This window comes from Vicia villosa, linkage group LG5, assembly GCF_029867415.1.
Source record: "Vicia villosa cultivar HV-30 ecotype Madison, WI linkage group LG5, Vvil1.0, whole genome shotgun sequence".
Taxonomy (NCBI): Eukaryota; Viridiplantae; Streptophyta; class Magnoliopsida; order Fabales; family Fabaceae; genus Vicia; species Vicia villosa.
Window position 1 is genome coordinate 147,275,506 of NC_081184.1, and position 27,659 is coordinate 147,303,164.

General features: G+C 34.7%; 3 protein-coding genes and 1 long non-coding RNA gene across 4 annotated transcripts; 3 read left to right on the forward strand and 1 right to left on the reverse strand.

Moving 5' to 3' along the window:
* Positions 1-678: 678 nt before the first annotated feature.
* LOC131605691 (uncharacterized mitochondrial protein AtMg00810-like) lies at positions 679-1,848 on the reverse strand. The gene has a single exon (XM_058878019.1). The coding sequence runs from the start codon at positions 1,846-1,848 to the stop codon at positions 679-681; it is 1,170 nt and encodes a 389-aa protein (XP_058734002.1).
* Positions 1,849-16,119: 14,271 nt separating this feature from the next.
* On the forward strand, positions 16,120-18,671 carry LOC131607705 (uncharacterized). The gene is made up of 4 exons (XR_009285387.1): positions 16,120-16,291; positions 16,857-16,907; positions 17,805-17,881; positions 18,254-18,671. It is a non-coding gene; the product is annotated as an uncharacterized LOC131607705 (long non-coding RNA).
* Positions 18,672-18,795: 124 nt separating this feature from the next.
* On the forward strand, positions 18,796-22,468 carry LOC131605693 (uncharacterized). Its single transcript, XM_058878020.1, has 4 exons — positions 18,796-19,727; positions 19,911-20,798; positions 20,889-21,011; positions 21,859-22,468. The coding sequence occupies exons 1-4, from the start codon at positions 18,796-18,798 to the stop codon at positions 22,466-22,468; spliced, it is 2,553 nt and encodes an 850-aa protein (XP_058734003.1).
* Positions 22,469-23,097: 629 nt separating this feature from the next.
* Positions 23,098-26,272, forward strand: LOC131605694 (uncharacterized). Its single transcript, XM_058878021.1, has 8 exons — positions 23,098-23,770; positions 23,861-24,108; positions 24,193-24,396; positions 24,493-24,585; positions 24,672-24,779; positions 24,875-25,237; positions 25,991-26,011; positions 26,126-26,272. The coding sequence occupies exons 1-8, from the start codon at positions 23,098-23,100 to the stop codon at positions 26,270-26,272; spliced, it is 1,857 nt and encodes a 618-aa protein (XP_058734004.1).
* The last annotated feature ends 1,387 nt before the right edge of the window (positions 26,273-27,659 follow it).

The window sequence follows — 27,659 nt, forward strand, 5'->3', positions numbered from 1 at the left end:
CTATAGTTACCATAGATTAGACATCACCTCCACTTATTTCGAAAGAGCTAAATTGAGCAGGCGTAGATCTACAACCCTCAAATTGTCTTTACTCTTAAGTTTACACACTTCATCTCAATTGACATGAGAGATTTAGAATCTCCCTTAATTTCTTCCCACCAAAACCTTCTTTGAATCTGAACTATTATCCTTCCAACTTTTACAAACTTATTTAGATAAGACAAGAAAAAAAATAAAGATAACATTAAGCACATAATTAAACAAAATCATCGTACCCCAAACTAACATATTTGTGCTTCTAGAAATTGAGTCTTTTAGATAACAAATTAGCAAGGGGGTCCCAAGTGTTAGCAACAGTGAACAAATATAAACATTGGGAAAGAGAAAGAACCTTTAGGTTAGGGTTTTAATAGAATGAATCAAAAGTGTGTGAGTAAGGGTTACATCAGAATATAAATACCAAAAGTAAAGAAAGACCTAACTACCCTTATAAAGATACAATAAAATATAATAATTAATAATAATAACTAACATCTCCCCTCAAACTCAAGATGCATTAGCAGAGAGCATCGAGAGTTTGTCAATCAAAAAACGAAAACGTTTAATGGAATGCGTTTTCGTAAACAAATCAGCAATCTGTAAAGCAGATGAAACAAACGGTAGAGTAATTGTTCCTTCTTAAAGGTGATGCCGGGTGAAGTGGCAATCAATCTCAATATGTTTGGTACGTTCATGAAATACCGAGTTGTGGGCAATTTGAGTGGCACTTTTGTTATCACAATACATAGGAGTTGGCTCAGAAAGAATGACACCCATATCAGAAAGTAACCAACGCAACCAAACTATTTCAGTAGTGGTGGATGCCATAGCACGATACTCAGCTTCTGTAGAAGAACGAGAGACAATATCTTGTTTCTTACTCTTCCAAGAAATAAGAGAGTCTCCAAGAAAGACACAAAACCCTGTGGTTGACTTACGATCTGTGGGGTCGCCAGCCCAATCAGCATCAGAATAAGCACGTAATTCCAATGAGGACGACGAGGGAAAAAGAAGGCTCTGAAATTGGGTTCCCCGAAGATATCGGCATATGCGAAGAACAGCTGCCCAATGCACTGTAGTAGGAGAGACAACAAATTGACTGACAACATGAACAGCATGAGCAATATCTGGTCTAGTAATCGTAAGGTACACCAAACTGCCAACTAAAGTACGATATAATGTGGGATCTGGTAGAGGAACACCATCAGATGGAGCATATTTCACATTCAACTCAAGAGGACTATCTACTACTCTAGTATCAGAAAGGCGAGCCTGTTCAAGAATGTTGGAAATATACTTAGATTGAGAGAGAAGATAACCTCTAGGAGAGTAGGCAACTTCAATGCCCAAGAAGTAGCGAAGAGTTCCCAAATCTTTCATCTCAAACTGTTTGGCTAATTGTAGCTTCAAATCATTGATTCCATCCATATCATCACCTGTGATAATCATATCATCAACATATAATGAGAGTAAAATACGACCATGATAAGTCGTCTTGACAAACAAAGCAGAATCATAATCACTTGAGCGAAAGCCAATAGATTTAATCACTGTGGTAAACTTCTCAAACCAAGCTCGTGGAGCTTGTTTCAAACCATATAATGCTTTCTTCAACTTGCACACTTCCCCTTGATTATGAGAAACACCTTGCGGGGGTACCATATAAACTTCCTCTTGAAGGTCACCATTTAGAAATGCATTTTTAACATCGATTTGAGAAATATGCCATTGACGAACAGATGCAACTGCAATAAGAGTATGAATAGTAGTCATTTTAGCAACAGGAGCAAAAGTTTCTTCATAATCCATACCATATTGTTAAGGGAATCCCTTAGCAACAAGACGTGCTTTGTAGCGCTCAACTGATCCATCAGACTTAGTTTTGATCTTGTATATCCAACGAGACCCAATAGCACGTTTTCCAGGAGGAAGAGGTACTAATTCCCAAGTATCTGTTTTATGCAAAGCAGAAAGTTCTTCTGTCATAGCCCGCTGCCATAGAGGTTCAAGAATAGCCTCTTTATTGAAAGAGGGCTCAGACAAACTGTGGATAGAGGTTAGAAAAGAAGAAAAAGAAGAAGAGTAAATGGAATAGACAAAATCAGGCAATTGAGTAGACTTACGGTCACGAGGGGGATAACGCGAAGGTGGAGGATCAACAGTCGTAGGAGGTTCTTGGGTAGCCGTGGGGACAAGAGGGCTGTCAGTTTCTGGAGTATCAATAGTATCAGTCCTGCAATTCTCAAAACTACAGTCACTAGAAATATTATCATTATTACCAAAAGGATCAATATGAGTGAGTTTTGAACTGTTAGTAATATAAGAATCAGAAGAAAGAGAGTAAAAAGGAATGTGTTCAAGAAAAACAACATGCCGAGAAACATATAATTTCCTTGCACCAGGATCATAACAATGATAACCCTTTTGACCATCCCCATAACCAAGAAAGACACATATAGCAGAACGAGAAGATAACTTACTACGTTCTACTTGTGGGCGAAGAACAAAACAAGTAGAACCAAACACTTTCAAAGATGAATAATCAGGGATAGAGTTATACAATTTTTCAAAAGGAGACAAACCTGACGTGACACATGATGGGATTCTATTAATAACATGAACAGCAGTAAGAACTGCTTCACCCCAAAATTCACTAGGAACTGAAGCAGACAACAAAAGGGAGCGAGCAGTCTCAATAATGTGACGGTGTTTCCTTTCAGCAACTCCATTCTGTTGAGGTGTATCAGTACAAGATGTTTGATGAATTGTACCATCAAAAGCAAGTAGTTCAGAAAATTTATTAGAGGTATATTCACCACCTAAATCACAACGGAAGCACTTTATAACAACATTATGTTGAGTCTTAACCATAGCACGAAACATACAATAAATGTCAAAAAATTCTGAACGATTTTTCATAAGATACACCCAACAATAACGAGTATAGTCATCAATAAATGAAACATAATATCTAGATCCACCCTTTGAAAGAAGCGGTGATGGACCCCATACATCAGAGTGTACTAAATCAAACGGTGCATGTGAAATGGAAACACTTTTACTAAATGGTAAAGCTGAAAATTTAGCAAGTTTACAACCACAACAATCAGAAATATCACTGGTTTGTAACTTTCCTAAAGCTCCAGTAGAAGCCAAATACTTTAATCTAGAAGCAGAGACATGTCCAAGACGGTAATGCCATAAATAAAAACTAGAAGACGAAGAATTTAAACGAAAAGAGGATAATAAATCAGTTGTGGAAGTAGAGGTTGAAGCTGCAGTATCTGGGACTCTCAACTCCTCCAAAACATAAAGTCCCCCTTGTCTACGGCCTGTCCCAATCAGCCTCCCGGAATGAGGATCCTGCACACAACAAGAAGTGGAAGAAAACATAACTGAGTAACCAGAATCACACAATTGACTAACAGAAGCAAGACTCAAAGTGAGGTCAGGAATATAATAAACATCAGATAATGACAAATTTGGTGAGGAGACAGAACCAATGCCTGCTAATGGCATATGAGTACCATCAGCAGTCATAATTGACATAGATGGTGCAGTATTCAAAGACACGAATGACTTATCATCATATGACATATGGTGTGATGCTCCAGAGTCTAGAATCCAGATGGAAGGAGATATACCTGGAAAACAAGAGTTCAAACCTTTAGTAGATGAGGCAGACATGGCACGTGACTGAGTGACAAGAAGCTTTTGAAGCTGCTCTGCAATATCAGATATTTGAGAAGTAGCCTCAGATGGATATGCATGATCAGAACCAGAACTAATGGTAGCAGGAGTAGCAGCAACAACATTGGATGATGGACTCTTGAAGTGTTTCTTATTTGCTTTCAATAATCTGGGACATTGTGCTTTCCAATGACCTTTCTCCTTACAAAAAGCACATTCATCAATACCAAGTCCAACCCTACCTTGAGGTTTTCCTTTATGAAATGGAGCAGCAAAAACAGATGGAGAGAAGGAGAGAACTCCTTTATTTGAAATCAAATTTGAGTGGGACTTTAGTCTAATTTCTTCTGCCAACAATTCATTAAAAACTGAATCAACACTCGGAAGAGGACTACGATGCAGAATACTCCCACGAAGTCCCTCAAAATCATCCCTAAGCGCCATCAAAAATTGAATCAAATGTTGCTCTTCTCTTTGATCAGTGTACGCTTTGACAACTTTCAACTCATCCGATTCCATAAGAGCTAACTGATCCCACAAATTACTCATCGCTGAATAGAATTCCTGAATGGTCATATTATTCTGTTTGAGAGCTCTAATATCACTCTCCAACTGATACCGTTTTGCAAAATTAGATTGAGCATACAAACGTTTCAAATGGTTCCAAACCTCCTTAGCGGTATCATATTTTGCTAGTTGCACACCTATTAACTGAGAAACAGAATTATTGATCCAAGTAAGAATCTTTGAATTACTAACATCCCATGTTTCCAACTCTTTTGCATATTTTGCTTCATCCTTTTTATCGGTAGGTTTACCCAAGGTTCCATCAACATAACTCCACATCCTTTTTCCTTTTAAAAAGTTTTTCATCACATAACTCCAATAAGGATAATTTTCTCCATTGAGTTGGACACTAACCGACTGAAGAGAGTCATCTTTATCATTGCTCATTGTAATCAATAGTGGAATAACCAAAACACCACAATTAAATAAACTATCAAATTGTTCCAAAGAAAATTAATAATAAAAAAACAACTATTCTCACTGTATCAATAAATAATAATTCTCCTCCATTGGCATATCACCACTAACAGCAACCGACATAGTTCTTTTTCTTTTTTTTTTTCTTCTTTTTTTTTTTCAATCTAAAAAAAACGTGATCAATTGAATTCTCCACCTACCAACAATGTAGATACACACTAGCTAAATGGAAACCGGCAAATTCAATTGAAACAGCAATGTCGGCACTAACAAATCAACATAAAAAAAAGTACGAACCACTTTTCCGGTACAAACCAGTTTCACGGTAGATCCAATTTAATCCAAGCTCTTTGATACCATGTTAGCAACAGTGAACAAATATAAACATTGGGAAAGAGAAAGAACCTTTAGGTTAGGGTTTTAATAGAATGAATCAAAAGTGTGTGAGTAAGGGTTACATCAGAATATAAATACCAAAAGTAAAGAAAGACCTAACTACCCTTATAAAGATACAATAAAATATAATAATTAATAATAATAACTAACACCAAGTAATAGAGGCAAGGGTGGATGCAAGTAGTGTAGGATGGGGGCACATGCCCCCACAAATTTAATTTTGAAAACTTTTTTCTATGTAGTATATTTGAATTGTTTAACCTGTTACATGCTAAATAATTTAATTGTGAATTACATAGTTTTTTTATGTTTAAGCATAAATGTTAAATGACTAATTTTTTAAATACTTTTTAAAATGAAAAAAATACAAACATTTTTCTAAAAGTATAATATTTTAGTCATATATAAATCAATAATTATTGGAAGATGGTTCAAAATGTTTGGGCTTAATTACAATTTTAGTTCTTCTATTTTACTTTAATCACAAATCCTATTTTATAATTTTGATATTTCTCTTATATTTTTGCTTTTAAAATCAATCCTACATTTAATAACTTATACTTCTTCCGTTAATTATTATAAGTTATTTTGAGGAAAAAATTGTTGTCAAATTATAAATGTTTTATACTTTTAATGAATATTAATTAATGTTTTTTTTCTTCTGTTATGCCCTTAAACATTTACTATTTTATTTTATAGAGTTGTAAGCGGGTTAGAAAAAATTGATTAAATTGAAAATCTAAACCAAACAAAATTAGAAAAACAACCATTTTTTGTTTGGTTAAAAAATCGAACCAAACTGATATAAACCGAGGCGATTTGATTTTGTTTTCGATTTTAGTTTTAAGGAACTGCCAAACCGATGAACTGAACCGATGGTCATAGTTACCCACATAATTTTTTATTAAGCCTAAATTTTGTTTTGGTTCAATCTTCTCCATCTTTGTTTACGCTTAATTCCTTTCAATAAAACACACAACCAGAATCAAACTCCAAACATTGAAAGTTGAAACTATAAGTCACAAAATCTTGCTCTCGTCGGGCGCCAGCATTGTTGCTTTTGCCACTCATTTTGCTATGTTCTAGTATTGTTCTTCGTGTTCAAAGTCTCTTCGCTTTTTTTTTTATATCTTTTTTGTTTCTTCTTCTTCAATGAAGTTTCATCTAGTAGTTTTGTTAGAAAATAATTTTGATGTGTGTTTGAGGTGTTAAACATGTTTATTTATGTGTATTGAAATTTTGTTGTTGTTATTGTTGTGTTTTATTTGTTAAGCTTCCACATCCTTTCTTAACCTTCTGATTTTGTATTTTCCAGTAAACTTATTTCATAATGCAATGAAAATCACTGTAGTGCTTTGTATGGTTTAAGAACAATTTGTAAGTGTTTTTAAAAATAAAACACGGAATAGATTATATAAAATGTATTATTTAAAAAATAATAGCATAAAATAAACCAGAAAAACAAGATAGCGGACAACACATAGATAAATATAATATTTGAAAAAATATTGAAAACTAATCAACCGAACCAAAGCAAACTCAGTCAAACCGATTAGTTTGGTTTGGTTTCATTTTTAAACAACCATATAAACTGAAGCAAACCAAATCAATGGAGATATCATCAACTCAGACTTTTTTTGATTAAAAATCAATCTAAACCAAATCGATTACACCCATGTGTGAAAATATCAAAAACAACTTATAATTAAAAAATGGACGTAATTTTATTTATTTATATAGTTTTACAAAATGTTTTTATATAATTATTTGTCTTATTCCATAAGGACATTATTTGAAGCCGAATTCACAATCAATTTTAAATACAAAAATTGAAAAATAACTAAATTTTTTTGAATTTAAAATAAAAATTAATTTTATGAATCAATTAAAATAAGAAAATAAAAAAAGTAACTAATCAAAAAACTTTCTTCAACATCAATTTTATTATTATTGAATATTTTACCCCACCCAAAAAATATTCTAGACCAGCCATTGATTAGGAAGGATCTCAAGTCGGCAATAAATAAAGTCATCGGCGAAATTTTAAAAAATAAATCAGAATTTACATTAATCCCTATAAGACTAATTTTTTTAAAAAATCAATCGAATATTTGGAATTAACTTAAAACTTTTAAGAATATAGTTCAAAATGCCGGTGAAGATAGTTAAAGAGATTAATAAGCTCCAAAGTAGATTTTTGTGGGGAGGTTCGGAGGAGAGAAGAAAGATTCATTGGGTGGGGTGGAACGAAATTTGCTTACCGATTGAAAAGGGAGGTTTAGGAGTTAAAAAGATTGATGATTTTAATTTTCCTCTCCTCAACAAATGGCGATGGAGGATCCTTCAAGGATCAGACTCAATTTGGTACAATCTTTTCTACGCTAGGTACAGTGACATTTGTTTGCAAATTACCAATGGTGGATATTTTGTTTTGAGTTGCTCTTCACAATCTTATTGGTGGAAGGATATTTTATCTTTAGGGAAGGACCCCTCTAAGGATGCCATAGTCAATAATTGCAAATTCAAGGTTGAAAAATGATTCACTACCTCATTTTGACATTCTAAATGGCTTTTTGATTCATCTTTAAAAGATGCTTTTCCCTCGCTCTTTGCGGTGTCTCGTCTAAAGAACGTATCGGTTGCTAGTATGGGAGGTTGGAGAGATGGCATATGGTAATGAGGTAGCTTAGGCATCACCGAAACAGCCGCTGGGAGCGCTGTTTAGGCTGCTGTTTTTCCGCTGCTGCAGGCGATGTACAGTTGCTGCTGCCGGGTACAACCAGTCAGGTCGCGATTTGGTTTTGTGGGAGTTAGGTAGCAATGACGGATTTTCCGTTAAATCCTGTAATAATTATTATGCTGGTTTTATGTATCCTTTTGGTCCGAATAATTTGCACGATGAAGCTTTAAAGCTTGTTTGGAGGATGCAAGTTCCTTTCAAGACCAAAGCGTTTGGATGGAGACTCTTAATCAACCAGTTACCAACAAAGGACCTTTTGAAGATTAGAGGTATGATTTTTTTGGATGATTCGGTTAATTGTGTTTTTTGCAGTTCTGCTCTTGAAACTATGGAAGATAGTTTTTTCAAGTGTTATATTGTTAAGTTAATTTGGAGGGATATAGCAGAGTGGATTGATATGTCTGATGTAACGGAGGAAGACCTTAAGGGGAGTTTCATGCTATGTTACAACTATTGTAAAAACATGAAAATGAAGGAGGGAAGACTAAGTTGCATTTGGTTGGCTATAACTTGGAGCATTTGGTTAGTTAGAAACAATATCATTTTTCGGAAAGATTCTTGGAGCGTTCTTAACACGGTTTGGACAATTAAGGCGTTGGTGTGCAGATGGTCTTTCATGGGGGAGATTACCCATCCCAATTGTAATATCTATTATTTTTGTAAGGAACCGATATTTTTTCTATCGTAGAATCAATTGGTTTGTAATTTCTTTTTGTCGAATTTATCTCGCTATCTTGTATAACCGATTTTGAGAACCCTTAATTCTCCATCTAATATATCTTACTTTAAAAAAACATAGTTCAAAAGTTTTTAACAGATAGATTGGCTAAGACATCATCAACATATTGAACATTTGCCCCAATCAAATTGGAGGCAAAATTAAGTTCTGTTATAAGGTGTATTCAGGTAGCCATAGTCCTATGATAAAACGGTGAACATGAAGTAAATGTGTCATGCATGACGTAAAAGTGAATTAATTCATACACAAATGAATTCAAATTAAACGAAAATATTAAAATTATTCATATGGCTGAGACCTTAAATTTCTAGAAGATTAATTAGGCAATATGATTGGTAGTGAAAAAGTTAAAACACAAATACGTCAATTATGGGAAGCTTATGTACAAGACTACTTAAAGAGAAAAGACAAATGAAAGAGAGGTTGCTTAAAGGGGACACCATATTCCCCTTTTTATCTTTTAACAAAATTTCAAAAAGAAAGAATTGACTTGGTATTGTTTCAAATTGAATGAATAAAATAGAATAAAAAAACATGAGATTGTTGACCAAAATTAGTTTATTAGTGACACATTAAAATATTAAGTGTTTGGTGATATAGGTGATGATGGAAGTCGTTATCAATGTTGAAGAGGGCAGGTTATTTGTTAGGTTCTTTGAGATGTCGACGCACTCCAGCCCCCCAAACTTAAGGCATTGATAAGTCACTTTCATGGTCCAAGTTACTTTGGCTTGCCTTGCCTTGCCATGCCAATATTTTTTACAAACTTATTATTTAGTTAGAAAGTTGAGTTTCGATATGACGAAACAAATTTCAAGTACAACTGTATGGAAATAAACCTATAAAATTAGCATTCCAACGCACAAAATAGCAAAAGATAGAGAATAAAATGTGAGTTATAGTTAAGGGAATATCTTAAATTTTACGTGAGATATTTTATATATGTAAGATGGTTATAGACATTCTTTATTAGGTCGGTCTGAAATGCGAAAATGCGAGAGGTCGTATACATTTGATGATATGTTGTAGTCCATAGCATCGATCCAACGTGGAGCTCAAATGTAAGGTTGTGGAGCTCAAATATAAGGTTGCACGATATTTTCAATATTTTGGTGGAGTGACTTCGAACTGACAATTGAGCCGGTTGATAACGCATATAATTGAGATATTGTGAGATTTAATTTGGAAAAAAAAAACTTGAATTGGGAAAATAATTTGACGTGACTCAATTTCGAATATGAACATATAAATTTATATTTATCAATAAACATGTGCTCGGTATGAAACAATAATATAGGTGGTACACGTTGTACATGATGAAATGAGTATGAGTGATATTATGATGCTAGCTGTGAGGGATTTAATTATCAGGTGGAAATTTTAGAGGGTTAATGTGATGATGCAGCAAAATGTACAGAATGTAGGTTTGGTACAGCATGAATATTAATTTAGAAATAAAGAGGATTACGGTATGATGACATGTATGTTTCAAAGTCAAGCTGCTGGAATATACTAATATTTAAGGAAGAAATTTAATAGAAGTTGGGTGTGGGTCACGTTGCACTTCACATGGTTAATGGCCCATCTTGTTGCAATGATCGATGCCATAATGTTAATTAGGAATTTGATTCTCCTGTGTCTATAATCACATAGTCTTGCAGTTATAATATTTTGGAGGTTATTTATGTCATTGTCTCCTTTAATTTTACCTTATTTCTTGTTTATGTACTAAGGGCATTGTTTATGTACTAAGGGCATGTTTGTTTTAGCTTTAAAAAAAATGATTTTTTTTTTTGTATTTTTGAAAATAGATATTCTAAAGTTGTTTTTTAAAATATTATAAAATTTTTCCTATAACATAAACATAATTATTGAAAATCAAAACTTAGTCAAAATCATAATTTTTTAAAAAGTTATATTTTAAAAATGATTTTTATGAAAATCTATTTAAAATAGCTTCAAAATTAAGTGATTTTTTTATATCCAATTTTTTTTTCCATTTGTAGATGAAATACTTAAAATCAAATTTTAAGAATAACTATTCAAACCAAATTTTCATTTGAAACATTTATAAAAAGTTTTTTTGTAAATTTTTTTTACACAAAATTTTGTAACACTATAAAAATCATTTTTAAAAAAAGCCAAAACAAACGGGCCCTAAATATTCTCAAACATTACAATAAACCCGATTTGAATTAAAAAATAGTTTAAAAATTTCTTTAAGATTTGTTCATAAAAAGAGATGTCTTTCGGCATTATTCTTTGCATAGTGACAATGATTAAGATTTTGCAAGAGTGGCTCATAATCTTAAATTTTATCTTTGAAATCAAAATTATCAATATTTTCTAAGGTGTATTCTCGAAAGGCTCTTGCATTAAAAGCTCTACACATCAATCCCATTATAAAGAATGCTATGAGAGTTTTGCATAGAACTTCATAGGGATAGGTCTCCACTTCCACATTCACTAAGGTATATTATTGAGAGTATTTATATAGTTAGGTACTCTATTCGTTCCATAAAGAGTGTATATAACTAAAAGATTTTATATTATCGTATCTTCACATAACTTAAAGAATTACGCTTTGATTTACTATAGCACATGCATCTTATGCTAGATCACAACTTGATTTTAGGACAGGTTACCATTCTGAGTGATTCAGTTTTTAAACAATGTTGTGCTTACAAAGCATTTGTATCCTCTTATCTTTGTAATAACGATTCTTAATCTTTATGATAATCGTGGTATTATCATAATGGATCAACACAAATAGTATCCAATTTTTTTCTTGGAGGAATCTCTACTAGCAAGCCTTTTAACAACCTTACTTCTTCATCAATTATTATTAGTGTTATTATCTCATACTTAAATTGATCTTGTAATGTTTATTTCTAAGATTTCTGAGAGACAACTTCACTAGTAATGCTAAATATGTAGTCATTAGTTACTCTAGAATTATCGGGTGAGGTGTCCCATTCTCCATCAATGTATCCTTCAAAGACAATATAAATTTTTTTATAATGTAATCCAATGATCATGATTCTTTTTAATTTTCTCTCGACTCTCTCAATATCAACCTATTTATTTGTACCAATCTAGTATTAAACTAAGATAACAATCCAATTACATAGCCAGTGTATAGTCTGGTATAATCAGTGACATACTCGAGGTTATAAATGATGTGTATATATTCATATTGTCATAAACTTTCACCAGGGTTCAAAGAATTTTACACTTACATTATATGGTGTGCAGGCATATTTATAGTCAAAATAATAATATTTCTTTAATATTTTTGCAACATAGCTTTTTTTTAATAGAATAAACTATATAAATATAAATCACATACTAGTATAAGGAGTACCTAACTCAAGATTGAAATTGTCTATAAAAAAATTATGCATAATGCAGTAATAACAACCAAGCATAATCATATCAAACCTAAAAACAAAAAGCAACTACAGAAAACAACAAATAAACAACAAAAGAAATGAACACCCTTAAACTTCAAACAAATTAATTGTATGCCCCAGTCCCTTTGTTTCGACAAATCAAAATATATTCGAAAGTATCTGATAAGCAGAATCATATCAACATAGCGGGAAAAATCAAAAGAAATTTTTTCTAACTTTTAAATTTTAATACCAAATATTACATTTTTTCTTCGAGGTCTTTCATATCTAAAATTTCTATACATCAATGGTTTCATTTCACTCACAACATGAATGTTTGGACCAAATATGAGTAATGTGTCTATATAGAGATATATGTTAATGTTGACGCTATTTTATGATTTAAAGTAAATGCATTTGTAAACTTTAATCACTTTAAACCAATTCGAAATAGTTAAATTATCACACTTTTCATGGCATTGCTTGTGAACATGTTTAATACCTTACAAAGACTTATCTAACTTACATACCTTATATTATTACCCATGAATTACAAAGCCTTGGGGTTGTTTCATACAGTTTTTTTCGGTCCACCATTTAGAAAAGTATTTTTAACATCCATTTTGTCTCAAAAAAAATACATATTTTCTCTCTGTCTAACATATTATCTATAAGGAAATCCTTGTATTTATCATCAATTCAATCAACTTTCGATTTCTTTTTCAAAATATATTTACAACATATTGGTTTGCAACCAGGATGAAAGTATACTCAATTCCTGGTTTTGTTAGACTCTAAAGAATCCATCTCATCATTTGTTCCATGCTGGCCAAAGGCCCAGGACCCACCGTTCCACGCCGACCAAAGGGACAATAACATGAGGCCCATTATTCAACTTGTTCTGTCAGGCCCAAGATATAAATACCTTCGTAAATGGTTTTTAGGTACACAGTCTCTAATCTCCATTTTCATTATCTTGAACCATAAACTTACTTATGTGTTTGAGTGCTAACCATGCAGGTACCCCCTAGTTCCACCAAATCGGAGATAACGAACACCCATTTATGTCAATTCAACATTAATATCCCATGTTCAAGAAGCACCACGACCGCAACCTTTAATGCACAATGTCACATCGTCATAGTGCTCAGGATGCTTCACTTCGTTGTAATTTTGATAAGTGCCAATTTGTAGTGCTTTTGTATATATAGTTTTGTGGCACTTATAGTGTTTTTGTGTAAATTTTGTTGAATAATCCCCCGTTTTGTGTGTAAATACGTTTAGTTTGTTTATACTCGTGTTTTGATTCCTTTATGTACCATTTGATATTTTTCTATTCATTTTGTAGGTATTGAGGCGTATTTGGAGCATGGACAATAAAGTGTCAAAGACACGACTTCAAACGCGCAATTTTGAGCAACATAATCAATTCATCAAAGAATAAGGCTTAAAATAAGGATGATAAAAACCATCAATTTGGTTGCCATTTTGTCATTGTTAGATAGAGCATTGAATAAGCCTTCCAACGCTTCGAACCGGGCGCGATTCGGAGTTACGATTCTCAAGTTATGGCGAAAATAAAATTTGGTTTTTTTCTGTTATCGCTTAGCGAGATTAAGCTCGCTAAGCGAAATCGCCTGGGACAACAACTCGCTAAAAGGGGCAAAAAACACATTTTTAGGTTATGATTTTGGGGTATTTGTTCCCAACTCCATCAACCTTCATTTTTTTGGTCATTAGAGCTTAGAAGACAACATTTTTGGCTTGCTCATGGATGATCCGGAGTCGGGAGCTTATTGGATCGTGTTTGACACCGCGAGAAATTGGGTTTTCTTCGCTTCCTCTTCTCTTTGTAACCATTTATGTTGGGGTTTTGTTGTAAGTATATTTTGTTTATATGTATATTTATTGCTCATGGTGTTGTTTAATGCTTTCATTACAAATCTTCATTAGTGATTGCTTTCTCTATGTGGATTTGGATTGTTTCAGACATGGATGATTCAAATCCGGGTTTAGGAAGAACATTTATTGGGTTTTAATTCTAGATATAGATTAAGGCTTAGTATTCACTTGTGTATCAAAGTTTAATGCTTCCGGGTTGTTCGTGTTGTGTTGAGAAATCGTTAACGCAAGCAAAACGGTTGATTTCTCACTTTGCGTTAGACATAACCTCTGTGTGAGTGGTACGTGATGATGTTGATGAGTAGTTTAGGTTGATTTCAATTGATTAGTAAGTTTAAGTATTTAACAGGTATATGAGTTCCAAATCTCGAGAGTCTCTATTGTCCGAATAATGAAATTCTTTTTATGTTCATAAGTTAATTCCCGCATTTACTTTAAACCCATTTTAACTCGAGCTAGAAACCATAGAAACTGTTGAACGAAAGTTCGGTAGCACTAATCTTTGTGGACACGATAATTTCCTAGATGAATATTTCCAAATCTTTTGTTGCTTGCCGCTTTACCGCTTCAACAAAATGGCGCCATTGCCGGGGATTTGTGTTTTATATGAACTTGCATCACAATAGTCTCTTGGTTTTGAGTTTTGTATATATTGTATATTCTCACTTGTTTATATTGATACATGTGTATGTTTACTATACTTGCACTGTTTTATATACTTGTAAATTTGTTATATCATTGCTTGTTTCTTTTCATGTTTGCTTGTGGGTGGTTAGGTATAACCGGGCGGAAGCAACTTGGAGAAATATTCTTAAATAACAGGCGTCGAGCTTACGACGTAAAACAAGCATGTTTATCCTTTTTAGTTTTTGTTTAGTTTTAGGTAGTGTAATGCAATTGTCTAAACAAATTTTGATCGGACCAGTTCTTAAATTTTAAATCTTCACTTTTAAATTTGTTTAGACAATTTCATTTGGTCTTTTAGTTTGTGTATATAAATAGTTGTGTGTTTGCCTTTGAGCTTGTTTTGAGTAGCTCGAGGAATTTGAGGTAATTTTTCAAGTTTGATCGTTTCGTCTTGCGAGTGTATAGTAATGATTTTGTTAAAGTTTTGTACACGTTCAAGGAATGTGTTTATCACTTTCTAGACTTTAGCATATTCATGATACTTAGGCTTTTTACAACTTTTATGCCATTCATTCTTTTGTATACTTGTTCGTTTGTGAATCACTTTAGTTCCTACCCTTTTTTGTGAGGTAGCTTTCCATTGTTTACACATGCTGGAGACCACAATTCTTGTTTTAATTAGATTTTATTATGCTTAATCTTTTATGTGTGTTGATTGTATAATTGCATGAAAGTGATCAAGGCATCTTTGTTTCATTTTGAGCACAACTACCTTGGCCAAGTAGTCAATTTACCTTGTGAGTGTGTGATCATTAGTAACCCCTTTGAGCTTTTTATCAACATCCATGTTATTTTTGAACTTAATGCTTGTCTATGAGTGTTTGGTTTTCCTTTTTGTATGGATGTTGATTTCTCTTTTTTCTTGAACACTACTAGAAATTTGGCCTACGGCCACGCTAAAATTGTCCACAGCTCAGAAACTGTGGCCACATATATGATTTAGCCATGATTATCAAAGCGTAGACGTATGTTATAGAAATATTGAATCCGGAGTGTAAAACTGTGGCCTGTATAACGGTAGATATTTTAAGCCGCAACTAAGAAACCGAGGCCTATAATTTTCAGTTCAAACTGTGGCCAAAACCCCAAAAAAAACCCCTCCAAAAGTTCCCTCCTTTTTTTTTAGTTTCCCTCTATATCTTTTAATATTTTCTTTTCTATTTTTTTTAATTAAAAAAAAGAAAAAAAATGAAAGAACACGAACAAAAACTCCATCTCCCAAAGCCATATGAACAAAAAACACGCACACTCTGAAAACTCCATCTCCCAAAACTATCTCGCTTCGCCGCTCCGCCGCTGCTGCCACCTCCATCGCTTACAGGTTAGTTTCTTCATCTTCATCTCTGCTTTCATATCTGCTTCAGCTTCATCTCACGAACCTTAACCCTCTTCATCTCACGAACCCTAACCCTCTTCATCTCACGAATCCTAACTCTCTTCATCTCACGAACCCTAACTCTCTTCATGTCACGATTCTCTGTTCGTGTTCCTCATCTTCTCTATCGTCTCCTCTGATTTTGTTTGGACCTAATATATATTTTGTTTTGCAGTTGAGGTACCAAAGCTTCTGGAGGCTTCCTCTATTCATCTGCGTACGATTATCTGGGTACGATTCTCTTCTCTGTTCGTGTTCCTCATCTTCCCTCGTCTCCTTTGATTTTTTTGACCTAATATATATTTTGTTTTGCATGTGAGGTACCAAAGCTTCTGGAGGCTAATACGGTAGGGTTTCTTTTTGACCTAATCTATGTTTAAACAAATTCTACTACTGATGTTTGGATAGTGTGATTTGATGCATGTTTTGTTTTGACCTAATCTACTGAGGGCTTTATTTTGACCTAATCTCTGCATTGTTATATCTGTTGTTGTTATTTATGTTAGATTTTGTTATGGTGATTTGAAACTGAGAGAGGCACTGAGTTTATGTTAGATTTTGTTATGGTGATTTAGGTTAGATTTTGTTAGGGTTGAAAACTGATCTGGATTTTAGGTTGAGAAAGTATGTTAGATTCAAGTTATAACTGCTATTTCCGTTATTTGACTGTTAGTATTGTTAAATCTAAAATTGATTTTCTGTTTGGGACGAAATCAGAATGCTAGTTATGCTTAATATCATGAATTGAATTGAATTTCTTGTGATTATTAGAAGAAATTCTTGTTATTATGATATGTGTATGTGTATGATAATTTATGAATTTTACTCTGAAACTCTATTATGCTGCAATATACTATAGATTATTCATTTGAAGGAAGTTTGTAATTATGTATTTTTTGTTTGTTTGTTTAGGGGAGGAATATTCTTGAAACAGATCATCCAGAAGGTCCTTTTGGCACTAAGGTCAGTGTTCTAACTTGTTTCTGAGCTCACTTAGATTTGTGTTTGCTGCTGCTTTCCTCTGTGTTGGATTAGATCTTGCTAGAGTTGATTTTGACATGTACTTTGTAGCGGAATGATTTGTGTTTGATGACCTTTAAGTAGAAAAGTGATTTTTTGGCAAAACTAATCTTGCTAGAATGATATAACTGATTCTTGGCTTGGGATTTGGGACTAACTAGTAACTACTTTCAATCCACAATACATATATAACTTTAGGATTCAATGTTAAAACTGATTGTATGTTTTAGTGACTTGATTTGATGAACTGATGTGCCACTACTATTGTGGCTGTTGTTCATGCTACTACTTAGTAGTTTGTTTCTTAAATTTTCTTGCATCAACTTATATTGGGTCCTATTAATGTTTGTGCATCTCGTAAGGAAGTGTTGCTTATGTTGTAATTAGTTGTTGTTTTTATTTGGCGTAGAATAATTCAATTATTGAAATGTCTACTTTAAGTTTCGGTATCTGATATATATATAGTCTGTGCTATTGTATGTACACTTCTTGCTCTTAAGTAGCCATTCAGTTTACATACTTTAAGTTTCTATCAGTATGTAAACTAAAAATCATGAAGCTGTGGAAGTTTCTTATGCATATTTAGTAAATGTAGCAGAAAGAGAAAGAAAATATTATAAAAAACATGAAATCCTCCTTCTGGTATTTGTGTGTAACTGCTACTGAAGGTTACTTAAAAGGCAGCATTTGTTTGTTTCAAACACAGGGCTATTGATTTTATAAATCTGTTATGAATTTGTGTGACTCTGTTATGAATTTTATAAATCTAATTTTGTGTATTATTAAGTTGCATAGCATAGCTGCAGTGTGGTTATTGATTTCTTTTTGTTATTGATACAGCTCAATTCCCTCAAAGGAGACGAAGGAAAGCGACAACTGCATTTTATTTGTGTGTGACTCCATTTCTCTGTTTTAAGGTAACAATTTGTGTTCTTTTAGGCTTCACCATATAAATTTTAATACGTGGTAGTATATCTCATGGAATGTTTTGATTCATATGTATATGATTATATAATTCCGTTGCCGTCTAAAAATGAATTTTATAAATCAGTAATCATGTTAGTGCTTTTCTTACCTAATTAGTTGTATATTAGGTATATAATGTATATACAATAATTCTTGCAAAGATTCTGTCCCAGTAATTCCATTTATATACAATAATTCTGTCCCAGTAATTTTTTGGTTGCTCAGCACATGTTTTGGTACTGTTAGTGCATTTTTTATATGAATTCAGTTTTGAATGTGTTATGTGTTTTGAATGTGTTATGTGTTGTGTTTCAAATATATAGATTATCAAGCGATGGACAAAGAGTGGACTAAATTACCGTGGTTTAGTCAAGAGTACATCAACGGTGTTACTCGATTTTTAGACTTTGCCTTCACTAAAGGAAGTCCTCAAGGAGGTGAACTTCTATGCCCTTGTGCTAAGTGTAAAAATATATATTGGAAAACCAGGGATATTATTAGGGATCACCTAATAGCCAAAGGTTTTCTAGACGGTTATGACGTTTGGGTGCACCATGGGGAGAAACTACAAAGGTCTATGGAAATTGGTGATGGGATGGAAGATCAAGATGGATCACATGATGACATTCCTGGCTTATTGCATGACATATATGGAGATAGGGCAGAAGCACACGGAGTTGATGAAGGTCCCAATGACGAGGCTAGAACGTTTTACAGTTTGATTAAAGAGGCGGAACAAGAACTGTACCCTGGATGCAAAGACTTCTCTTCGTTATCATTCACGATTCGACTCTACTTGTTGAAATGTCTCCACGGCTGGAGCAATACGTTATTCATTGCCCTATTAGAATTATTGAAAGAAGCAATGCCTGATTTGAACATTCCAGAATCATTTTACAAGACAAAAGCCATGATAAGTGGTTTAGGCCTTGATTATAAGAAGATAGATGCATGCCCAAATGATTGCATGCTATTTTGGAAGGAGCATGAAAAGGACAATTCTTGCACTATTTGTGAAGCTTCGCGGTGGAAACAAAATGCTGCAACTGAAGGATGCGAGTCTGAGCAACCCAAAAATGACTGTAGAGTTCCTGCAAAAGTTTTGAGGCACTTTCCGTTGATTCCTAGACTACAAAGGTTGTTCATGTGTTCAAAGACAGCTGAGTCAATGAGATGGCATGAAGAAGAGCGCTCAAAGGATGGAAAATTGAGGCATCCTGCTGACGGTAAAGCGTGGAAGGACTTTGATGAGCTCCATCCAGATTTTTCTAGTGAGTCCCGCAATGTAAGACTTGGCTTAACGAGTGATGGGTTTAATCCATTTAGGACCGTGAGCTTATCTCATAGTACATGGCCTGTCTTGATGATGGTATACAAAACACCACCTTGGCTGTCCATGAAACCTGAATATACAATGTTGTCATTGTTGATTCCTGGACCAAAATCTCCAGGCAACGATATCGATGTTTACCTCCAACCACTGATAGAGGAGCTAAAGGAGTTATGGGAATCCGACATAGAGACATATGATTCTTCAATGAATCAAACTTTTCAAATGCGTGCAGCTCTTCTATGGACAATTAGTGACTACCCTGCTTATGCTATGTTGTCGGGATGGAGCACCAAAGGAAAATTGGCGTGTGCTTGTTGTAAATCTAACACCAATTCGTTATACCTCAAACACAGTCATAAGATGTGTTATATGGACCACCGTACCTTTTTACCAAGAACTCATTCTTGGAGAGACGATGTCAAATCATTTAACGGAGAAGAAGAACATAGAACTGCACCATCCATGTTAAACGGGGCTGAAATTCTTGAACTCTTAAAAGATTTCAATAATGAATTTGGGAAGAAAAAGAAGAAAGTTGATGGCCCGTGGAAGAAGAGGTCAATTTTTTTTGAGTTGCCTTACTGGGCTCAAAATACATTGCGCCATAACTTAGATGTAATGCACATTGAAAAAAACATATTTGATAGTATTGTTGGAACTCTTTTGGACATCATGGGGAAGACAAAAGATCATATTAAAGCCCGTTATGATTTGCAAGAAATGGGAATTAGAGAAAAACTTCATCCAAGGGAGATTGGTGGAGGACGTTCAGAGTTTGCAAAAGCGTGTTTCTCAATGACTCCGCACGAGAAGTCAATTTTTTGTGGAGTTATAAAGGCTGCCAAGTTACCAGATGGGACTGCATCAAATATTTCAAAATGTGTACAAGTTGGTGACAAAAAAATATCTGGTTACAAGAGCCATGATGCGCATTTCATGTTACACTATTTGTTGCAAATCGCAGTAAGAAGCACAATGCCCAAGGAGGTGGCAACCCCACTAATTCGTCTTGGTTCCTTTTTCCGCTCTCTATGTCAGAAAGTTATACAAGTGGAAGATTTAGATTACCTAGAAAATGAGATTGCAGAGATACTTTGTCAGTTGGAGATGATATTTCCTCCAAGTTTCTTTGACATAATGGTTCACTTGCCTATTCACCTTGTAAATGAAGTTAGATTGGGTGGTCCTGTTCAATTTCGATGGATGTATCCCACCGAAAGATACTTGTGTAAACTTAAGAACTATGTCTGCAATAGAGCTTATCATGAAGGTTCTATTGCCAAGGGGTATCTGGCTGAAGAAGCTATAACATTTTGCTCAAGGTATTTGCATAGCAATGTAGATACAAGGTTTAATAGGAAGAGTCGGAATTATGATGTTACCGATTCACTTGAAACAGATCCAGATGATTACTTTACAACTGCCGGTCGTCCTTTAGGGGGGGCAGGCAAACCCTTTCATCTTGATGTGAAATCAAAGGATGATGCCCATCGATACATCTTATTCAATTGCAATGAAGTTCAAATTTACATCAGGTAGTACAATAACTATTTGTCCTCCTATGTATTTATCTACTAATCCTAAGATTAGAGATATGTTAACATATAATTTGTTGACTTTTGTAGTGAGCATGATCAAAGTGTTAATTCAAACACTAACAAAAGGAAGTGGACCAAGGCCAAAACTCAAAGTAAAGAATTTAGTGAATGGTTTAAAACTCGTGCCCAGAATGATGATGTGCCATTACTGTAACACCCGAGGCCGAATAAGGCTAGGGGTGGTTGCACCGCATGTAACACCTGAGGCCTGAGAGGGCAAGGGTGGTCGCCACATCGGAATGAGAGGGATCCTAAGGCTGTGCAGGTATGGAACTGCATAGTCGAAGGAAAGCTTATAAGGATTGATTGGTACTACCTATACCAACAAGATGCATCTTCTTTTCGGTAGCTCATTCCATTAGAACTCCATAGTTAAGCGTGCTTGACTTGGAGTAGTATTGGGATGGGTGACCTTCTGGGAAGTTTCCCGGAAAGCGTGCGAGTGAGGTCAAAGCATGCTGAAAAGACCCGTGTTGGTTTGTGGGGTCAGTCGATCATCCCGAAAGCAGACTGGGATGTTACAAATGGTATCAGAGCCAGACCTCTCCCAGTACGATATGGTTCGAGGACGAACCATGCGGAAGCTGGTGGGCATGTAACACCCGAGGCCGAATAAGGCTAGGGGTGGTTGCACCGCATGTAACACCTGAGGCCTGAGAGGGCAAGGGTGGTCGCCACATCGGAATGAGAGGGATCCTAAGGCTGTGCAGGTATGGAACTGCATAGTCGAAGGAAAGCTTATAAGGATTGATTGGTACTACCTATACCAACAAGATGCATCTTCTTTTCGGTAGCTCATTCCATTAGAACTCCATAGTTAAGCGTGCTTGACTTGGAGTAGTATTGTATTGGGATGGGTGACCTTCTGGGAAGTTTCCCGGAAAGCGTGCGAGTGAGGTCAAAGCATGCTGAAAAGACCCGTGTTGGTTTGTGGGGTCAGTCGATCATCCCGAAAGCAGACTGGGATGTTACAATTACAACTTGAAAAACTTTCTAGAGGTCCTAATTTTGTTGCAAAGAGGTATCCAGGTTATGTCATTAATGGATATAGGTTCCATACTAGGAAACGAGATACAAATCGCAAAACTCAAAATTCTGGCGTAACTTTAGTTTCACTAACTTCAAGTTTCGCTAGCTCCAAGGATGGAAATCCTAGGACAGAACCCATCACATATTATGGAACCATTGTTGATATAATTGAGTTATACTACTATGGAAATTTCAACTTTGTATTGTTTAAGTGCGATTGGTTTGAGGTTGAAAAAGACAAATACAAACTTACTTGTGTGCGTTTCAATAAGAAAATTTATCAGAATGATCCATTTGTGCTACCTTCTCAAGTTCATCAATGTTACTATGTCCAAGACCCTTTTGATCCAAACCGGCATTATGCTCTGCAAACAGTTCCACGAGATTTCTTTAACATTGCTGACCCGTCAAACTTACAAGCTGAAAGTGGAGAAAATAGTGATGGTGATGGTGAATTAAATTGGGTTAGGGAAGACATACCTGCAACAATAGCTGAAACACCTTATGAAATGAATGAAGCTGAAAGTGATGGAGAGGATTTTGATTATGATGATACCCTATTTGATTTCATGGACTAATGTCAATCTATTTCATTTCTGGTGTAATACATTTCTTTTTTATTTTCCATTTGAACTTTTCATGTATTGGTTTTATGAGCTGTTTTCATTAGGAGAATGACAATATCATTAGAATTTCTGATGTAACTGATTGGATGTGTTGAATCTATTTCATTTCTGTTTTTGTAAATCCATTATGTGTTGAATCTATTTCATTTCTGTTTTTGTAAATCCACTATGTTTTGAATCATATGTAATTTATCTTCATGTCCAGTAATTTGTGAGTTATTGTTAACCGTTTGAATATTGCAAATTAGTGCTGATTGGTTAAACTTTGTTTCTTTTAATATTTTCCATGTTAACAGAAAATGAAGAAGGTTTCAAACTTGCAAAAGAAGACGGCTGCCGCACAAAAGGGTGAACAAGTTACCGCCAATTTTCGGTTGCCTCTATTTAGATCAAGTGCTGAATTGGCTAAGAAGTATGATATCAAATGCGAGATGGTAAATAATAATAACCGTGAAGGAACTAGTAAAGTGGGCATCCGACCTCCTTTTGTGCCTGCATCTAGGGAACTATTCAACTTATCTAAGTTTGAAACTGCTGCTTCAAAGATTGATAGTTAGGCCGATGTGTTTTATCCAACCAAAATGAGGACAAGGCAGACAACTCCCAGAAAAGTAGGGGCTGAATGTACTGATTCAAGGACCATGCAGCAAGTGAATCCCAAAACAGGGCCTGAAATTGCTTCAAGGACCAGGCAGCAACTTGCTAAAAAAACAGGGCCTGAAATTGTTGATTCAAGGACCAGGCAGCAACAAGGAAATGATAAGCAGAATCCTTCAAGTGCAAGTGCAAAGCAGCAACAAGGAAGTGCAAAGCAGCAACAAGTTTCAAGTGCTAAACAACAAGTTTCAAGCGCTAAGCAACAAGTTTCAAGTGCTAAGCAACAAGCTTCGAGTGCGAATCAGAAACGTCCTTCAATTGCATCTCAGCAACTTCCTTCAAGTGCAAAGCAGAATACTTCAAGTGCAAAGCAGCAACCTAAGGAGAAACGGGTGGATGACACTGCTGATTCAAGGTCAAACCAGAATCGTATGAAAAGGGCAATGATAGAAGTCGATGGAAATTCCGGGACAGGGCAAGGAAGTGGCTTGAAGAAGACAAAACGAAGCCCAATGTGTAAATCGACATCCATTGAAGAATTCCTCAAAGAAAATGGGGAAAATAGTGAAGAAGATGAATGTGAGAATCTTGAGGAAGAAGAAAATATGATGGGTGAAGAGGAAAACACTCAGCAAAATGGAAGTAAACAAACTGAAGGTACGTACTAAGCTTCGTGTCATGCATTATTCTTTATTATTGTTTCATTCAAATTTATATCCCATGCTAATTATATTTTATCTAACACAGGGGCAAGTAAGAAAAGGACACGTGGACCAACTAAATGTTTGAAAATCCATGCTAGAAAGAGTGCGGATCGTGAAGAGGTGGTCTTAGACGATGATGGAGAACCTATTGGACCCAATGATCGAACCGTGACAGATTTGAGTTGTTTCCTTGGCACTGTCGCAAGGAATTCAGACTTGTGTCCCTTAGTTTTTACTAACTTCAAAGCTTTGAAGAAAGCAAACAAGGACCGTATATGGGAATTTGTCACTGTAAGTGGGAATTTGTCACTGTGTGAATCTAAACATAAGTTGTGTTCCTTATTTACTTGTCACTAATTTCCTTTTTTGTTGTAGGATAAATTCATTATCCCTGAAAATGGACGTAGAGCGGTTTTCTCTCGCATTAATGATGCTTGGAGGCGTTTCAAGAAAGATCTCAAAAAGAGTTGTTTTTTAAAGTACACTACTATGAGTGAAAGATTGAAGCATCGTCCCCAGACCGTACCTGAAGTTCATTTCAAGCAATTGATATCCTATTGGAAGAACAATAACATCCAAGTAAGATAACAATTAGCAATTGATCAATGCTGTCCCTAATATTTAATTCTGTAATTTAACATTTGCTGTCCCTAATTTTGCTGTTTCTGAATGTAGAAAATTAGCAAAATCAATGCTGTGAACAGAGCTAAGCAAAAGTATATGCATCGGATGGGCCCAACAAACTTTGCGAGGATTCGTGCAAAACTGGTAGGGTGTTCATACATCCTTCAATTTACAATTATGTATTGGTTGAGTGATTCATATTTTGATGTGTTTATTATCAACCAATGTAGCGTGCTAAGAAAGAGGACGGAAAGGAAGTTAGCCAGGCAGAGATGTTCATTGAGACTCGACAAAGTCGAAAAGGAAAACAGTCGGATGAGGAAACTTCAAGTGTAATTGTAAGCCAGGCAGATTATGCCTTTAATCAACATTTGCCTTTAATCATTTATTTTTATAATGTGAATATTTTCTAATGTGAATATTTTTTAATTAGTCTAAGCTTCAAGAATCAGTTCAGAATTCAACTGAATCTGAGACATTTAACTCCTTGTTTGGGAAAGAAAAATCTGGACGAGTTCGTTGCTATGGAAGAACAATAACACCTACCATGCTTAAAAGAAAAGAAGAAATTCTGGTTATTAAAAGGCAACATAATGATGAAGTGGCTGGCATGAAGAGGGAGATGGATGGTATGAAGGCGCTATTTAAGACAATGATGAAGCAACAAAACCCACATATGAGCGACGACGAGATCTCTAATTTGATGGCAAGTGCTATGGGCTGTTCCATTAGTTCTACTGCTGCTCCTGCTGATCCACATTCGTCTGCATCAACTCATATTCCGCATTGCGAACAGGTATACTCTAAACTACAAAAATTGCAGCATCTGGCAATGTTTAGGGAACTGAATTATCAAGTGTTTTCTGAAATTGCATGGTTATCATGGATGAACAAGTGCATAGGGCACTGAATTAGAAACTGTATAGGGCACTAATTTGATGGCAAGTGTTTTCTGAAAGTGTATAGGGCACTGAATTAGAAACTGATCAATTATCAAGAATTAGAAACTGTATAGGGATCACATTAAGAAACTGAATTATCACTGAATTTCTGAAATTGTATGGTTATCATGGATGAACAAGTGCAGGGATCACATTAAGTGTTTACTCGAAATGTTGTTTCTGTGCTTTATTTTATAGGTCTAACAAAGTAGGGTGACAATGACAAAGTAGGTCTTTGGAGTGCATTTTTGGAGAATCTATTAAGATCTGTACTTGCTTGTTTAGCAAATCATATCTCTTAACTATATAGAAGTAAAGATAAGAATAGAACTCATATTTAAACTATTACATTTGGCTTAACTAGAATAAAAATGACCAAATGAAATGGAGTAAAAGTGGGTTCTAACTTAGGATATACTTACTGAATTCAAGCCCTTGCGCCTTGATGGACCAACTTGTTTAATTGATTATTTTATTTTAGTTTGTAAGAATTCTATATTTCCATTGATTGATAGAGATAATTCTTAAGTGAGTTCTTCTGTTTTATTTCAGTTTGTAAGAATTCTATATTTCCATTGATTTGATTCTGAAATATGTGTATGAAATAGGGAAACGATTCTGAAATAGGTGTATGCATGATTCTGGTGGTGATGGCCTAAAACTGTCTTTTGATTCATGATTCTATTTTACACAACCATGACTAGTACACTTATGAATGTTGAATGATGTTATGTTTATTGTAGGGTGGAGAGGAAGCAGATTGTGATGAAGATATGGAAGAAGCTTGTGATGATCATGAAGATGTGGAAGGAGGTTATGCTGAAGATGTTGAAGAAGGTGGTTGTTCAGAAGATGTGGAAGAAGAGCAAGGAGAAGATCAAGAAGAATAGTTGTTTTATGTTATCTAGCCCAGTTTTTAGAACTTTTTTTGGTTATTTTGGGATGACTCCATTTTGAGAGAAACTTGTGGTGGTACAACTTAAATAGTGTAGGGATCATGGATCAACTTAATATGGTTGTTTTGATTTTGAATTTGGGATGAAAAACTTAGTATCCAACTATTATTAGTGGATGAACTACTATTAATGTTAATTTCATTGTTAATTTAATATTGATATATATATTTATACATATATATATATATATATATAAATATATATATATATAAATATAAATATATATATATATATATATATATATATATATTTATGTAATGATACAGAAATAAACCGTGGCAGATAAATGGTTTAGAATGCATAACATGAAATAAACCGTGACAAATAAATGGTTAAAAATGCATAACATATAACAACGGTTTTAAATAGGTGGTCATAACCAAACTGTGGCTATATCCTGAACCAATACTGTGTCGTAAACGTTAAAATGAAACCGTGGCTTTACCATAAAGCCACAGTTTTTAAGTCATGGCAAGATCAAACCGCGGCCTTAATCAAGCTACCTAAACCGTGGCCTAAAAATGCCACGGTTGTAAAAAAGGCGTGGTCTATACCAAAAAACCGTGGACTTTACTTTAGGCCACGGCCGTATACTGCACAGTTGGATTTCTGTGGCCAAACCGTGGCGTAAGCGTTACGCCACGGTTATTTTGCATATAGCCTCGGTTTTCTGGGCGTGGCAGGAGGCCTTTTTTCCTGTAGTGGAACCCTCAACTTTGTGTTGTTGTATGAATTTTTACCTTGCCTTAGAAAGTAGGGAGTATTCATATTATGATGTGGCTGAATTCAAGTTGGGGAGAAAATGGTTGTGCACTTATTGGTTGATTGCTATGAGGTTGAAAGAAAAGAAAAAGAAAAGAAAAAAATGTGAAAAAGAAGTGAAAAGAAAAAGAAAGAAAAAAGAGAAAAAGTTTTGAAAAAGAAAAAAAAGTATGGAATAGTGTTGTTTTAATAAGTGTGTGATTGGTTGGAGAAATTTGGGATTCAGATGAAGTTTGATCAAGATTTCTTTGTTTGAGCTTTTGTGAGTTGATCACTCCCTTAGGTTTTGGCAAGTTTTTGTTTCGATTATCCTTAGGAATCATCCCTTGTTTGTTCCCCCGACCACGCTACAACCTTAAAAAGCCCTTGTGATTCTCGCGTTTTGTATTTTCAATACGATTTTTAGATGAGTGCAAAATTTAGTCTTTTGTTTGCAAGATTGTGGGTGAGTGAAAATACCCCATTTTTGTGTTTTTCATCTACCAATGATTATGTGCTAGGTGTGATTCATTTTTGAACTAGTGTTGTTTTAGAATGTTTGGCATATTCTTTGTATTTA